The sequence below is a fragment of the Pavona decussata genome, unplaced genomic scaffold (genome assembly GCF_977016875.1).
Source record: "Pavona decussata unplaced genomic scaffold, jaPavDecu1.1 SCAFFOLD_40, whole genome shotgun sequence".
NCBI lineage: Eukaryota > Metazoa > Cnidaria > Anthozoa > Scleractinia > Agariciidae > Pavona > Pavona decussata.
In genome coordinates, this window is record NW_028145462.1 from 3,383,595 (window position 1) to 3,398,532 (window position 14,938).

Below are 14,938 nucleotides of genomic sequence, written 5' to 3' on the forward strand. Positions count from 1 at the left end.
TGTAATATCAATGCTTATTGAAGCGCTGAGGTCATAAGAATTAACGATCACGATCACCCAAGATGAATTTTCGTAACTTCTTCCCAGGGGACAAGATAGGAGAATTTGCTCTTTGATATTAGGGATTAAAGAGTTAATGTCACGTCAAGAACTAAATTAACAACTCAGTAAATTGTTACATAATACAATGAAACGTCATGTCAATCGACGAACTTTATGTACAGAAAATAAACGCCATTGAGTTTGCTTAAAGTTCTTGAAACATTAACATTATTAACTAGGTGAGGTTAATGTCAGTCTTGCAATAAGAGTAGCGAAGATAAAGCATGACCCTGTTTGTATACAAAACCGCACAACCTTTTACCTCGCTCTTCTAGAGAACCCAGATTAAGACATTACTTTTTAATACATCAACAAAGAACTAAAGAATAAAATAACAAATAAAATGAAACAAAAGCCAGTTTGACAGTGCCCCTTCGAGATAAACTAAAAATAAAAAACAAACAAACAAACAAACAATCATAAAAAGAACAGAAAACGTATTGTGTACACTAAAAGGTAGTCGGAAATCAATCAGTTATGACAGCAGCTTCTGTTACTTGGTGTCTTGTTAAATTAAATTGTAGACGAAACTCTAGTTCTCGCCGGTCTTAATATTACAAGTCATTAATGGTTAAACAAAAGCCAAGGCGTCATACAATTATTGTGAAAGCAGTCACTGTCGCTCAATGCCGTCTTGTCAAATTAAATGCAAAACGTTCAGTCATCGTCGGATGTCACAGATGCTTAAATGTTAAGTTCCCTGTGCTGTGGGTTGCCCTGTGCTAAGCGCGTTGCCTGTGCTGTGTGAACACTGTGCTGTGGGTCTCCCTGTGTCCTACACCTCCTCGACTTACACTATTGAGAGAGGACGAAGATCCCGCTCTCTGAAGCTGTCCTGGCTCGGCATCAGACAATGCAACGCTCTGCGCTTGTATGAAAGACTCCTTTTGATTCAACAACTTTTTCATCTCGTTCTGATTCTTCTTCATTTGAGTCTTGAACTTTTTCTCGACAGCTGCCACCTCAGATTGGCGGTCTCTAGCTACTGCATCCAGCTCGTTCTTGTATCTCTCGTGTACCTCCTCGACCTTACCCCGGTGGTCTTGAAGCAAGTTTTCTATATCTGCTTCGTTTTTTCTAACCATCTCCTGGATCGTCTCGTGATGCTCTCTCTCAATATTCTCCATCGCTTCGGAATGCGCTGTCTTTAACTCCGCAATCTCGTTGTCTTTTTCTTCTAAGCGTTCACCCGTTGACTTTTTCAAAGCCAGCATTTCATCTTCTCGAAGTTTTAGTTCTTGCTGATACTCAACAATTTCAGCTTTATACTCGTCGATAATTTGTTGTTCTTCCTTTTGTCCTTTTGCAATCAATTCCCCTACAGTCTCTTGTTGCTCCCTTTCCTTCTCGCTGTACTTAATCTGAAACTCTCGCAGAAGCTGTTTGATTTTCGAGTTATAGTCCAATTCTTTGTCCGCCAGTTTAGCCTTAAATCTCTTTTCGCATTTCTCCAGCTCGCCTGCATGTTCTTTGCGCAAATTCTCCATGTCGACTTCATGCTCTTCCTTCAGACCAGATTCTTGTTCTTGTAGCGCATCCATTTTTTCGACAAGCAAATTCTCGATGTTTTCACCAAGTTCTTTATTCTGCTCCTCAAGGTTAGTAACTTTGTCCAGCAACTCCTTCTCTCGAGCACCGGCTTCGCTCTCCATTGCTTGCCGTAGCTCTGCCATTTTCGATTCCAGCTCTTCCTGGTGAAGTTGCTTCAGATTTTCCATCTCCTCTAAATGTGATAACTCCAGATCTTTGATCTTATTTTCCGACGAATTCAACGACTCCTTGACATTGTCCAGTTCAGTTTCCTTCTCGACAGCTTGTGAGTTGAGTTGTTTTCTCAAACCAGCAATCTTGCTCTCCGCTTTTTTCTTCATCTCAGTCAACTTGCTTCGATACTGCTCCGTCAGGTCCTCGGCTTGCTTTTCCAACTCTCTCTCCTTGGCATTCTCAATCTCCTTGACTTGCTCTAGATGCTCCTTTTCCTGCGCTTTGAGTTTCGCTTCCAGACTTTCCATTTTAGTCTCCATTTCTGACTGAAGCGCTTGAAGCTGATGCCGAAGCTCCGCTTCTTTAACCGCTGCGGCATCCAACGTCTCCTGCTTCTCCTTGCTTAACTCGGCCAGTTTCTGATCAACAGCTTTGTTGTTACTTTCTCCTGTCACAATCTTCAGTTGCAGCTCCTCCTCGTGTTTAGAAGCCTCTCTAAGTTTGCTTTCAAAACTTTCTGTTGTGTCAGCCAGCTCCTTTCTCAAAGATGTCACAGTGTCGTGAAGTGTCTTCATCTCGCTCTCAGCGCTCTCTTGACTCTCCTTTAGTTGTTTTACCTCTTGCTCATGTTTGGCAGTCATAGTCTTGATTTTTTCTTTGGCTTTTTTAACCTAGGATACAAAAATAACTTCGACTTTATTACCAAAATACAGAAAAATATGAAAGCGTGATAAAACTCCATGAAAGAACAAGGATGACGTTCAGTTAACACTAGATTAAGAAGGCAAATTATGATACGTTTTCGCCAAATTTCACTAGATTTTCAGACAGCGACGTATGCGAAGCTTCTACAACAGCGAGATTTAGAATCGCGTTTACGGCAAACGACAAGCGTGAGATTCGCGCTTATGTGTCCTTGAAAAAAAAAATGAGTGCATAGATGAGAATAGTGCAAAACAATTTTGGCCTTTGATGATAAAGGGCAAATTAAAAAAACTGAAAACAGCGAGCGGCAAATGTTGATTTTAAATCTCTCTAATTACTCTAATCATATTGTTACTTGCTAACTTTTATTCTTCCGTAACTTTCCATTTACCTGGTTTTCAATTACAACTAGCATCTTACATTAGCATTATATCAGTTTTAAAAATGCTGACAGGACATGCGATATTCTCTCACCGCAGCCAAACCAAATCGCAGTTAAATCGCAGCGAAATTTGCCACAAAAATCGCATCAAAAATCAAAACCGTTTGTGCAAAAGGCCCTTAGAAAGCGGTCAAGTAATTCTCTCAAGTTTTGTTTCTTTTTCAGTAGTAAAGTAGTGCCCTTAAATCTTTACGTTAGGTAATAGGTGATCTGTCTCAGCATAGGGTGTTGTGGTTTTTACCCTTTTACAGATTATCTTTAATTTCACATTTTACTTTACGCTACCTTCGTCTGAAGCTCCGATGTTGTGTTTTGAGCTTCGCTCAGCTGACTCTTCGCTTTCTCTTCCAATTCCACCCGCTCTTCACTGCTTTTGCGCTTCAGTTCCTCTAAAGCTTTCGCATGCTCCTCTATCAAGCTCTTCTTCTCCTCTTCCTGCTGTTGAAGCAGATTCTGTATCTGGTTCGAGTATCTCTGGTTAATCTCATCGCACTTTCCTTTCCACTTTGTATTTAACAATTTCACCTCTTGTTCCCTCTCCTTCTTCGCCTGATCCAGCTTTTTCTGTAAACTTGTGGATGCAGCTTCGGAAGACTGCTTCACTTCAGTCTCGACTTTCTCCAGTTCAGTTTTCATTCTCTTTTCTTCTGCCACAGACTTTGCTTTTTCCTCCTCAAGCTCCTTCGCCTTCTTCATATGCTCTTTCTTCAAGTTGTTCAATTCCTCGTTCATCTTCTTTTCCACCTCACGATGTTTTGCCTGAGCTTCTTTCGCTTTCTGCATCAGTGACTGAAGCTCTTTCTTATGCTCTTCCCTCAACTTATTAGTCTCTTCTTTCAGTTTTTCCTCTGCCGTTGACTTCCCCTTCTGCGTCAAAACGTCAAGCTCTTTCTTGTGATTTTCCCTCAGCTCTTCAATTTCCTTCTTTAGTTTCTCTTCAGCGACCAATTTTGCTTCAAACTCTCCGGATAACCTCCGAATTTCTTCCGCTTGCTGTTTGTATGTCCTCTGCAGAGTTCCAATCTCTTCCATAAACTTCTTCTCCTCGTGGTCAAAAGCTGTCTTGATCTGCTCAGCCGACAATCTCATTTCATCCATTTTAATAGTATTCACAGCCTCCGTTTCACCAAGCTTTTCCTCAAGAACGCGAATTTCATCTTTCAGCTTCTTTTCCTGCTCTTCAAACGCCACTTTTCTCTCTTCCGCGGATTTACTCAATTCATCAACTTGTTCTCTGAGCTTCTTTTCCTCCTCGCCAAATTTCTTCTCGTTCTCTCCAGCAGACCTTTGTAATTCTTCCATTTTACTCCGATGCTCCGTCTCTGCTTCCGAGATTTTGACCTTTAGTTGTTCAAACTGTTCTCTCAAGCTTTCTTCTTCCTTGGCAAACCTCTGCCTCGTTTCTTCTGCTGATCTCTCAAACTCCTCCGCCTGCCTGACACTCTCAGCCTCCAGCTCCACAATCCTCGACTTCAAAACCTCCACTTCTTCGCGATGTATTCGTTCCAGATTGCCGAACTTGCTCTTATCCTCTTCACCAGATTTCAACAGCCCCTCCAGCTCCTTCTGGTGCTGTTTTCGAAGCTCGTTCAGTTCAATCTCGTGGTACTTTTTCAGCTTTTCCATTTCGATGTTCTGCTTCTCGTAGATCTGCTTCGTTTGCGCCAATTCCTGTTGATAGGCATTGTTGACTTCCCCCAGTTTTGCTTGAAAACTATTTCGTATTTCCTCCATTTCTTCTCTGTGTCTCTGCAGCGCTTCATTAAGCTTTTCCTCAGCCTCTTTCTTGACGTTCTCAACTTCACTATCACGTCTTGCTAAATCGTTTTTCTGTTGAAGCGCAAGTTCCTCGACCTCCTGGAAAGACTGATTCTTAATGTCCTCAATATCGTGCTTATGACTTTCTGTCAGGTCGTTTATTCTACTTTGCAAGTCCAAGTGGAGATTCTCAATTTGCTGTCTAAACCGTTTGTTTTCCTCGGCCAATTCTCTTACCTTCGCAATGCTTGCATCCTTCTCTTCCGAGACGCTGCTTACTTTTGAACTTAGTTCCTCCACTTGCGCTTGTTGCACCTTTTCTCGCTTAGTAATCTCGTTCCTCAAGTTCGCGTTCTCGGTCGCCATATTCTCTTCCTTCTCCCTCGCTTCGTTAATCAATTTCTCCATTCTTTCTTCGTTATCTTTTCGTAAACTCACAATTTTCCTTTCCCATCCAAGATTCAATTCTGATATTTCTGCATGATGCCGATCTTCTAATTTTGTCAATTCCTCTTTTCTCATATTTTCCAAATTAGCTGTCACATCTTTGACTCCCATATCGTGCTGCTGTGCAATTTCGTTTAGCCTTGCCCGAACCGAATTCTCCTTTTCTTGTAACTGTTGATGAAATTCTTTCTCCATTTTACTCATGCACTCCTTTGCTTCTTGCTCTCTTAATTCCAGCTGTTCGCCATGCCGCTTCTGCTGCGAGTTAAGCGCTTCTTGTCCAAGTTTCAACGCCTCTTTAAGCTTCCCAATCTTTTCATCACGAAGCGTGATACTTTTGCTAAGTTCGTCAACGCTCCGTTGTGATTGTTCCTTTTGCTGGATGAGTTCACCAGTCAAACTCTCAACCTTACTACTTAAATTAGCAAGCTCTTTCTCGTTATCACCAACACATTTCTCGCTCTCGGCTGTTTTGTTATCAAGCTCTGCTCGCATCTTTTGCAACTCTAGCTTGCATTGTTCTTCGACAAGCAGTTTCTCCTCTCTAAGTTTCCGAGCACCTTGTTCGTATTGATCTTTTAAACTAGAAAGTTGTTTCTCGTAATTACTTTTGCACTCAGATAAATTTTGATGGTTCTTTTCCTCGACAAGCAATAACTGCTCCTTGTATTTTTGCAGCTCACCCTGATACTTTTGTTTACAGTTTTCGAGCTGGTTTATGTATTTCTTGTTCACAGAGTCCAATTCCTCCTTCAGTTTTGTTTCATTTTCCGAGCTTTTCTTTAATTTGTTTTTCAGCTCGGTGTTGATCCTTTCGAGTTCGCTCTTTTTAGACTCGACGTCTTTGACCGCCAGATGTTCTCGTTCCTTCTCCGATTGCAACACTTTCAGTTCTTCTTCACGTTTGCTTAATAACCCAGCCTCGACTTCTTTGATTTTCATCGCAGCTTCTTGCTTAGCTGCTTCAATTTCATTGTCCTTCACTTTTTTCATCTCAAGCAGTTGTTTCTCCAGTTCTTTCGAATAGTATTCCTTCTCCGTCAGCTTTCCCTTCACGTCCACAAGTTCCCGTTCTTTATCCTTTAAACGGTGATCTCTATCCTTTGAAATCTCTTCAATCTCAAGTAACTTTTTATCTTCAGTTTCCTTGACTTTTCTCTCAAGATCAGCCACAGCGCCCTCTTTATCAGCAAGCTGTTTGCGCAAAGTTTCAACCGCCTTGTTACAATCTGTCATTTTCTTTTCAAAGTCGTTTGCCTTCGCGCTTTTCTCCGCCGCGTTCTCTTGCTGCATAATGTTCAAGCGGTCCTCTAGCTCTTTAACCTGATTTTCTTTTTCAGTTAGTTTAGTTCTCAGTTCTTTGACGATCTTTTTCATTTCCTGGGTTTTGCTTTCCATTCGTTTGGAGACGCGAGCCATCTCAGTCTGCTTATCAGCCTCAAACTGGCGCTCCTTCTCTTCTAAGTTTTTTGCATGCAGTTCTTCGTCCGCTTTCCGTTGTTTTTCCAGCTCCGCTGCTTTCTGTTCGGACTTCTTTATGCTCTCGGTCATTTCGCCCATTTTAGTTTGGTGCATTTTCTTGAATTTGTTCATCAGTTTCTGATACTCCTCCTGCTTTTCTTGCAAAAGATTGCTGTGCTGCTGAATCATCTCTGCGATCTTCGCCTGCAGCAAAGACAAACATGACACACTCGTGACCATCTAACAACATGTACAGTACCATCTGATTTTCTATTCAACTATTGAAAAATCAATACAATAAACCTACATGTGAAAGGAGTGTGATCTCATGTTTTAACCCTGGCCACAGTTGTTCAAAGAGCGGATAACTCTATCCAGTGGATAAATCGCTATCCAACGCATAAAATGTACTCCAACCAACACATTTTATCAGCTGGATGAAGTTATCCGCTCTTTGAACAACATACGGAAAAAGAAAATCCGACTTGTCCCAACAGATGTCGAACCCATAGACTCTTTGCAAAAATGGATGACAATTTAATATTCAATTTTGTTTCTTTGCATTAAAATTAGCCTTACTAACCTCGTTCTTGAGTTCAAAAATCAAAAGAATATTTCACTTGAACGAGGCTAGTGTGGCGGCTAATTTAAATGCAGACAAAAAAATATTAACATGTGGGCCATTTTTGCATAGGATCTATGACCTTTCGATTACTTGTTCGCATGCTCTACCAAAACCCATAACCTCTGCCGACAGAACACGTTTTAACAGTTGATCAAAAAGACCAAGCTCTTTTGACCCAATAAAATCTTCTTCCAGCGGGCTTTTGTCATCAAAACAGTATCGGTTAAACATCGACTGCCTGCTTGATAGTGCTGTCAATGATGGTGTTAGGAGAAAATAAAAACGTTTTTGACAGGGCAAAAATACACGCGACAAACTGTACCTGCTCTTGATCAAGTTTCTGTTGAGTCTCTGCCAGCTTCTGCTCCAAATCTGTCCCAAAATACAAACATGTACTATACTCAATCATACTTAAATGTTTAAATTTTCGCACAGACGCACAACAGAACAAACAAACAAAACAAAGTAAAAGAACAAAATAGAATAGAGAAAGAAGAAAAGAAAAGAGTCTTGGCTGTACGTAAAGCCGGCAGCAACATAAACAATATTGCTTGACTAAGATGTACACTGTATATGTAGGAAGTTGTTATCAAGGGGAATACAGTAACTTCCGTTTCATAATCCACAACATGTACGCATTCTGCTACAGACAATGAAAACAGTACACTGTAGCCTCTTGGGAAAAAAACTGTCACATTTCTAATTGATATGTCTCAAAGAAATTATCCTGGATTCTTTTCGAAAACATTCCCTTACATTGAATCAGCCTTGGAATATACACTCTACCATGCACCCTACAGACTAATATAGAATTTTGATCGCCCTTTTGCTGAACAGTCTATTGAGAGATTGGAATTACGTTTATGGCAAACGACAGAAAAGACCACGTGACCATGTTTATCCAACATTTGTGGCTCGCTGTTTTTAGTTTCTCAATAAAATTGAGTAATTCTGTGTTAGCGTCAAAGGTCAGAATTATTCTGCACTAGTCTCATCTGTGTACTATTGTTTTCAACAATACACAAACGAAAATCTCACGTTTGGGGGAGCAGGGATGGCGTAGTGATAAGAGCTCTCGCCTCCCACCAGTGTGGCCCGGGTTCGATTCCCGGAATCAGCGGGTTGAGTATGTTGTTGGTTCTCGTCCTTGCTCCGAGAGGTTTTTTCTCCGGTACTCCGGTTTTCCCCTCTCCTCAAAAACCAACATTTCTGAATTCCAATTCGATCTGGAAAGTGTCCCCAATTAGTGCTCTATGCTAAATACATTAACACTTAAATAAAGTGAGTAATTTTATTTACATTATTTTGCCGTTTACCGTAAACGCGATTCTAAATCTGACTTATATTAAATCACAGCCTTCCCCTTGCCTTTCTTATCAACAGTCACTCTCTGCAGCTCAGCCAACAGGTTAGACACTTTACTGGCCTGCTCCTGGCCTGTGCGTGATGCCTCAGATGTGTACTCTTGCAGATTGTGTGACAGTGTCTCCATCTGCACTCTCAGAGCCTGTAGCTCTTTTTCCTTTTCTTTCAAGGCTGCTTCCTTCTGCAATTCCTTCTCGTCGACTGCGATCTCAATCTCTTTCACCTGAGGTAAAATTAAAGAGTCCTTTTTAATTTCTCCCGAGTTTGTTGGGAAATGCCTATAGTCCTGACGCAAAGAAATTCAGTGAGTGTTACGCTGTAGGAAAACTTCGGCAAACGCTGACAACAAAATTGAGCTAAGACGAAGAGTGCTTTCCATTTGCCAGAACTGGCCAGCCTCTAAATCATATGTGTCATTTTAAAGGGATGGTGCTGGAAAATCTTAAAAAATAATCACTCCTAAAATGGTACATGCTGTTTTCAAGAAATTCGAAGGACTAGGATAAAACTTATCTTTGAAATTTGAGCATTCCGTTTACAAACTGAACGGTCTGGTTGGCCAGTTGTGACAAATGAAAAGTGCCCGTAAATGTTTCAAGTAATGACCGCTGTGATGTAATGGTTCGTGCGGTGGTTCAAGCCCAGATTGGTCTCTTCTTTACTGCGTTGTTTCTTTCGAAAAAGAAACTTTGCTCCATATTGCCTCTCTTCACTCAGCTGTATAAATGGGAACCGGCGACATGCTGCTGGGGAGTAGCCTTGCGATGGACTAGCATCCCATTCAGGAGGAACTAGCAATACTCCGTGTCGGCCAGTTAGGTTCGAGTGCGATTTTACCTTAAAGGGGCAGTGTCGTCTATTTTTGTGTGTCAATTTGAATGGTCAAAAGACATTTATATCGGTGGAATCGTTAAAATAATGGTTCAGTTTTGTTAACAATAACCCTACCAGTGCACAGAAACTAGTATTAATAATGTTTGGCAAATACAAACTACAAACACAAACAAATACAAGTTTTTTTTTACTTGATAGCCGAACATAAATAATATAAAAAATTAACATATAATATATACTTATATATTTGCTGTAAACATTTTTTTCCTTACTGTTGTAGTTTCCACTCCTAAGTCTAATTTAACTAGCAGAGCTCTTTAACCAGTATTATAAATTCTACTTCCCCCTATTTTATTTAACTGCACAGAGGTAGTGGCCAACACGAAAACCTTGCTCCTTTGGCCACTACGCACTTCTTCCGTAGAATGTATAATCACTAAATAAATTGCTTTGCACGTTTAATTTTTTTCTTACTATAAATTATATGGTATTTCTTTGTAATAAGTGTGAATAAAATTGAATTGAATTGAACTGAATTGAATTGAATTAGCTGCAGATGACTCAAATGGAAGTGGATTGCAACTTGAAAAAATTGGTTCTTCCTGTGAATTTAAGAGAAATCGCTTAAAACTGATTATAATTGGTTCTTCCTCGGAGAAATCCCTAAAAAAATTATTTCCGTTGTTTCTAAGACCACGCCCTGATACATGTACACTGTACATGTATTACTGGACGGGGTAGTGCGGGGGAAAGAAGTAAGGTAGGAGTTGCTATCTGTCAGGCTAATTTGAACCCTACAGACAACATACAGTACAGTACCTTCTCATTGTATTTAGCTCTCATCTCTTCTTCCTTGGACTGTAAAAGCACCTCAGTCTCTCTTGCTTTTTTTGTCAGTGCCTCTTGTAGTTCCATCTCTTTGGCAACCACCGTCTCCTCCACCTTCTCATTCTTATCCTTCTGCATGAGTGCCACCACCTCAGCTTTGTCCCTTTTCAGCTTCTCCATCATCGCTTTCCTTTCGCTTTCCTCCGCCTTTGAAGCAGCTTCAAATTTTGCAGCCAATTCCTGAATCTAAAAATAAAAATAGAGAAATTTGGAATTGCATTTAGGGCAAACAGCAAACGGCAGAAATGATCACGTGACCATGTTTATCCTTCATTTGCCGCTCACTGTTTCCAGTTTCTTGGTAAAATTGAGTCACTTTAAGTTAACATGAAAGGCCAGAAATGTTTGCACTCGTCTCATCTATGTGCTCAGTGTTTCAAGAAAACATAAACGCGAATCTCACGTTTGCGCGTTTCTAAATCTCTCTAATAACTTTTTTTTTTCAAGCCTTAGTCCTGGTTCACACTGGTGACATAACAACATAAGGGCAAGCACAGGCAGCCCAAGCTCAATATATGAGAACGCTACCCAAATACAGAAGGTGTTGTGTTTCAAGGTTTTGAATTGCATAGAACGGTGATGGTGAAAATATAAGGATTTGTATGGTATTTTCATAAATTGGTCGAAGGACATCTCCTATATTGTATCGTATAATTTTCTTTTCCTACATTAAAAATTGTATTGTAATTTTCTTTTCCTTTTACTGCTTTTGAAAGTCTTGGTGAATTTATCTTTTTCCGCTGTACTGTACTTCAACTCTTTGTTAATATTATAATAAATGATTGTACAGTGGTTATAACTGATTACACACCATGGAAGTACAGTAAGACATTTTACTGTAAGACAAAAGTAAAAGAAAGGTCAAAATCAAGGAATGCACCTCTCTCTCCTTCTTCAACTCAGCAATTTCTCGTCTTTTCTCAGATTCCTCCAGTTGTTTCTCCATCTTATGAAAGAAGTCATCTTTCTCTTTCTTCATTTCTTCAAGCTGCACGGTCCGTTCATCAAGAGCCTGTCTCATCTCATTTGTGTTCTTCACTGCTTCGTCTTTCTCTCTCAGTGCTGTCTGTAGGTTGTCCATCATATCTTGAATGGCAACCTTCTTCTCCTGTTCTAGTCTTAGTATCAAGGCTTTAGCTTCTCTCATTTGATTGGAAATCGTCTGATCTTTGTTTATGGAATGCTCCTGAAAGAGTTTGACGAATGAAAGTTATAGAAAGTGCAAAACAACTTGTGTTAGAAAGGCCATTGGTTGACTCCCATTGGCTACAGCTGTACTCACTGATAGCGTTCATATAAAATGTACATGTACATGTATGTACATGTTCTTTAAGTAGTGTAAATCATATCAGAGGGGTGTAAATAATGAATAGGACTCTACTACTTAGTAGGGAACTTCATCTCCTGTTGATTTTCACACGTACCGAAGTGTTGGGCGAATCTGGCCCAGGTTGTTCAAAGAGCGGATAACTTTATCCAGCCGATAAGTCGCCATCTAGCGGAAAAAATATATTGGTTGGAGTACATTTTATCCACTGGATAGAGTTATCCGCTCTTTGAACAACCGGGGCCTGATAAATAAATTAAAATAAATAAATAAATCCAGTTTGGCAGTAAACAGCAAAGGACTCACGGCATTTTTCTGCAGAGGAAAAGGTAAAGTTGCCCGGATTAACGTTAGTGTACATTTTCCCATGGAAAATCATGTACATGTAGTTGGCCCAAAAGGTTGGGACTGGACCCAGTTTCTGTAGATAGCACGAAGCAACTAGTTCATGTACATGAAAGATTACTACAAGTACTTTCCCTGGAGGGGATACTACAGGGTTAATCCCAGCACATTTATGTACCCAGGACGAGAGAAACTACAGCTACATGTGGAGTGCAGCTTCTTGTCTAACAGTTGTTGATACAAATGAATGTAAATATATAAAACATGTATTTTGAACTGTGGATGAGATCTTTCTTCTATTTGATCTTTCATCTGCAGTTCAAACTACATGTTTCATATACATGTATTTACATTCATTTACTCATCCTTCACGGGTATATTACGAACTCACAATATGACCAGCTCCCAGTTGGCTTGATAGCTCAGTTGGTAGAGCACTGCACCAGCATCGCAGAGGTCATGGGTTCGAATCCCATTCAAGCCTGAATTTTTTTCAGGCTTTCTTTCCGCAACTGCTTAAGTTGCGTACTAACTGCCAGGATGCTTCTTCTATTAGAGTTGTTGATACAATATGACAATGTTAAAGTCTATGATCATTAATGGCCAGACGGAAAACCAGAAAATACAGTTTAGCTGATCATCACCTTTTGCTCATTCAGTTCCTGAGCTTGTTGGTCCACAAGAGCTTGAAGGCTTTCCATCTAGGATAAATACACAGTACATAATCAGCGTGTGAAAACTGACAATGGAATTAGAAACCTTATGCACATGTAAGTCATGGGGACATACATGTATGTGACCCTTTTTGCAATAAGAGGGATTAAGTTGAAAAAAACGTCTTTTAGTGTTTTAAACAAAAATGAGTTTAAACACCATTTACTTAAAAAAAAAAAATGCATGTAAAATAGCATTTTAAAGCAACTAAAGAGAATTACACTGTATTGTACTGTCGCCAGCTTGATATCAAATTTACGATAAATTTCCCAGTTCCAGGATTATTATAATGATCAATAGAGGTGTTATTAAAAGGAAAATGAAACAGAGTCCATTTTGAACCGGGTGTTTAAACAACATTTGCATGAGTTTGAGTGCCTCCGTTTGAACACATTAAAACGCCGTTTACTTGAGTCACCTTTATCCCCTTTTTGGAAATATTTTATTGGGTCACATATGCAGACCCTTTGAAATGTTAATCAAGAATACTGTTGTTTGCTGACTGTTCATGCACATTCCCCAATTCTCACCTTCTCCATAAGGCTTTGCTGTTTGAGCTTCTCTTCATCACTCTGTGATCCTTCATGAGCAAAAATAATATTAATCTAACAAATTAACACATGTTCAACATTGGAGTGATGGTTGATTCAAAGATACAGGTACAATACATGTATGTATGCCACTCCTCTCATGTGCTGAACCTAATGATTTATTATTCAATTATGTTTTATGGCACAAGTTTAATTTTGTTATTGGCTCAAAGCCTTATGGCATGAGAATTCATGCATAAAACGTTGACCTGAAAGCATTTCTTGGTCCACGCAAATCTCATCTTTTCGATTTCAATTCAAACACTGTAAATTGAGCTTAGTTTCAAGGGAACTGCTTTGGCATAAAAGAAAGTTACCCATTGTTGCTTAATTGATGCCACTCCACTCATGTGCCAATTGGAGCGAGAATTGATTCACATGGTGCCCTATCATCAAACCTAATTCGCCAAAGGTTGCAGGACAGAAGTACACAATTATTTTTCATGGTGTTGCAAAATCAAGATAATTATGCAAATAATTTATAAATATGTGGCTTATCGCACATGATGGAGTTGCAGCAAAAATAACAGTAGTCACCGGCCTACCAGAGGCCTAACATGTTGAGAAAATACAATTCAAACTTAATTAGCATGATTTTGCATGACTTTTTCCAATAATTTTAACTATTTTACTATAGTTAAAACCTATTTGTTTAGAACCATATACAGCCAACTTCTCCAAAGGGGTGGGGGGGATTGCTTACCTAGTCCAGCATCTAGGACATCAGTGCCCGACAAAACACGGGATCCTTGCTGCTTCAGGAGTTGGACCTAAAGACATATACATGTATTAAGGGTGAGTCTAACACTTGTGCAATCATGTAGCAACATTTCTACATGTACACTGTTCATGTATAAATGAAATGAGCTTTTCCCAGGAGCAAAGTTACTGGACACTCTTATCATCGTCATTTTTTCCTGTGTATATTATTTTTGTCTGCAAGTACAGTGTAAATAGATGATCTACTGTAATCAAAATAAACACAACCATAGTATTTACTTACTGGTACATACATGTAGCAAAACAAGTGCATTAAAATTGCCGATTTTATACAAAAGGACGCATTATCAAATATCCGTCTGGACAAACTTGGGCAAACATTTTGTTTTTCGTCTGGTTATTTGTCTGTAGTATAAAGACGGGCACAAGATGCATCATCCATCTCGAAGAACTATTTGCCGTTGTGAATCATTCAAGATGAAAAATGGAAGATAATTCGTCCAGACAGATAATGCGGCTTATGCCTGTCTTTACATGTATACTAGAGATGAATAACCAGATAAAAAATAAATATTTGCCCTAGTTCATCCAAACGGATAATGCGTCCTCTTGTATAAAAACGGCCAATGATTCATTCACAGTTAGGCTACAAAATATAGGCATGTACATGTAGCAGTATTATCATCAGCATCGCCATCTTAGGCTTAGCTCATAAATCCTTAAAGCAAGGCCTTTGCATTCTTTGTGAGGTTTGGTTCCAATGCAAAACTGATCCTTCAGTTGTGAAGTCCTCAGGATTTGGACCATTGAGCACATGTTCATGAGCATGTCAACAATCACGATTGGTAAAACAGATAACCTTCAAAACGAAAACCCACCATATTGTATCCCACATTGATGCATTCCATTTC

At 39.6% G+C, this 14,938-nt stretch overlaps 1 protein-coding gene, 1 long non-coding RNA gene and 1 other non-coding gene across 7 annotated transcripts in view; 2 read left to right on the top strand and 1 right to left on the bottom strand.

Moving 5' to 3' along the window:
- LOC146483233 (uncharacterized) overlaps positions 1–14,938 on the bottom strand; it is a 227,575-nt gene that overhangs the window by 203,521 nt on the left and 9,116 nt on the right. For all 5 annotated transcript variants that reach the window (XR_014863930.1, XR_014863931.1, XM_085106339.1 and 2 more), the window contains 9 exons: positions 14,011–14,077; positions 13,248–13,297; positions 12,648–12,704; positions 11,212–11,517; positions 10,263–10,517; positions 8,613–8,832; positions 7,567–7,616; positions 3,239–6,823; positions 897–2,477 (listed from right to left, as the gene is read on the bottom strand). Coding sequence is in view for 3 of the 5 variants with exons in the window: in XM_085106339.1 (XP_084962465.1) it covers positions 897–2,477; positions 3,239–6,823; positions 7,567–7,616; positions 8,613–8,832; positions 10,263–10,517; positions 11,212–11,517; positions 12,648–12,704; positions 13,248–13,297; positions 14,011–14,077 (6,171 nt within the window). In the remaining 2 variants the exon portion in view is untranslated. The remainder of the gene's footprint in view (positions 1–896; positions 2,478–3,238; positions 6,824–7,566; positions 7,617–8,612; positions 8,833–10,262; positions 10,518–11,211; positions 11,518–12,647; positions 12,705–13,247; positions 13,298–14,010; positions 14,078–14,938) is intronic.
- LOC146483249 (uncharacterized) overlaps positions 11,791–14,938 on the top strand; it is a 333,500-nt gene continuing 330,352 nt past the window's right edge. The window contains exon 1 of the long non-coding RNA XR_014863963.1: positions 11,791–11,846. This is a non-coding gene — a long non-coding RNA (uncharacterized LOC146483249). The remainder of the gene's footprint in view (positions 11,847–14,938) is intronic.
- On the top strand, positions 12,415–12,487 carry Trnaa-agc (transfer RNA alanine (anticodon AGC)). Its single transcript has one exon. It is a non-coding gene; the product is annotated as a tRNA-Ala (tRNA).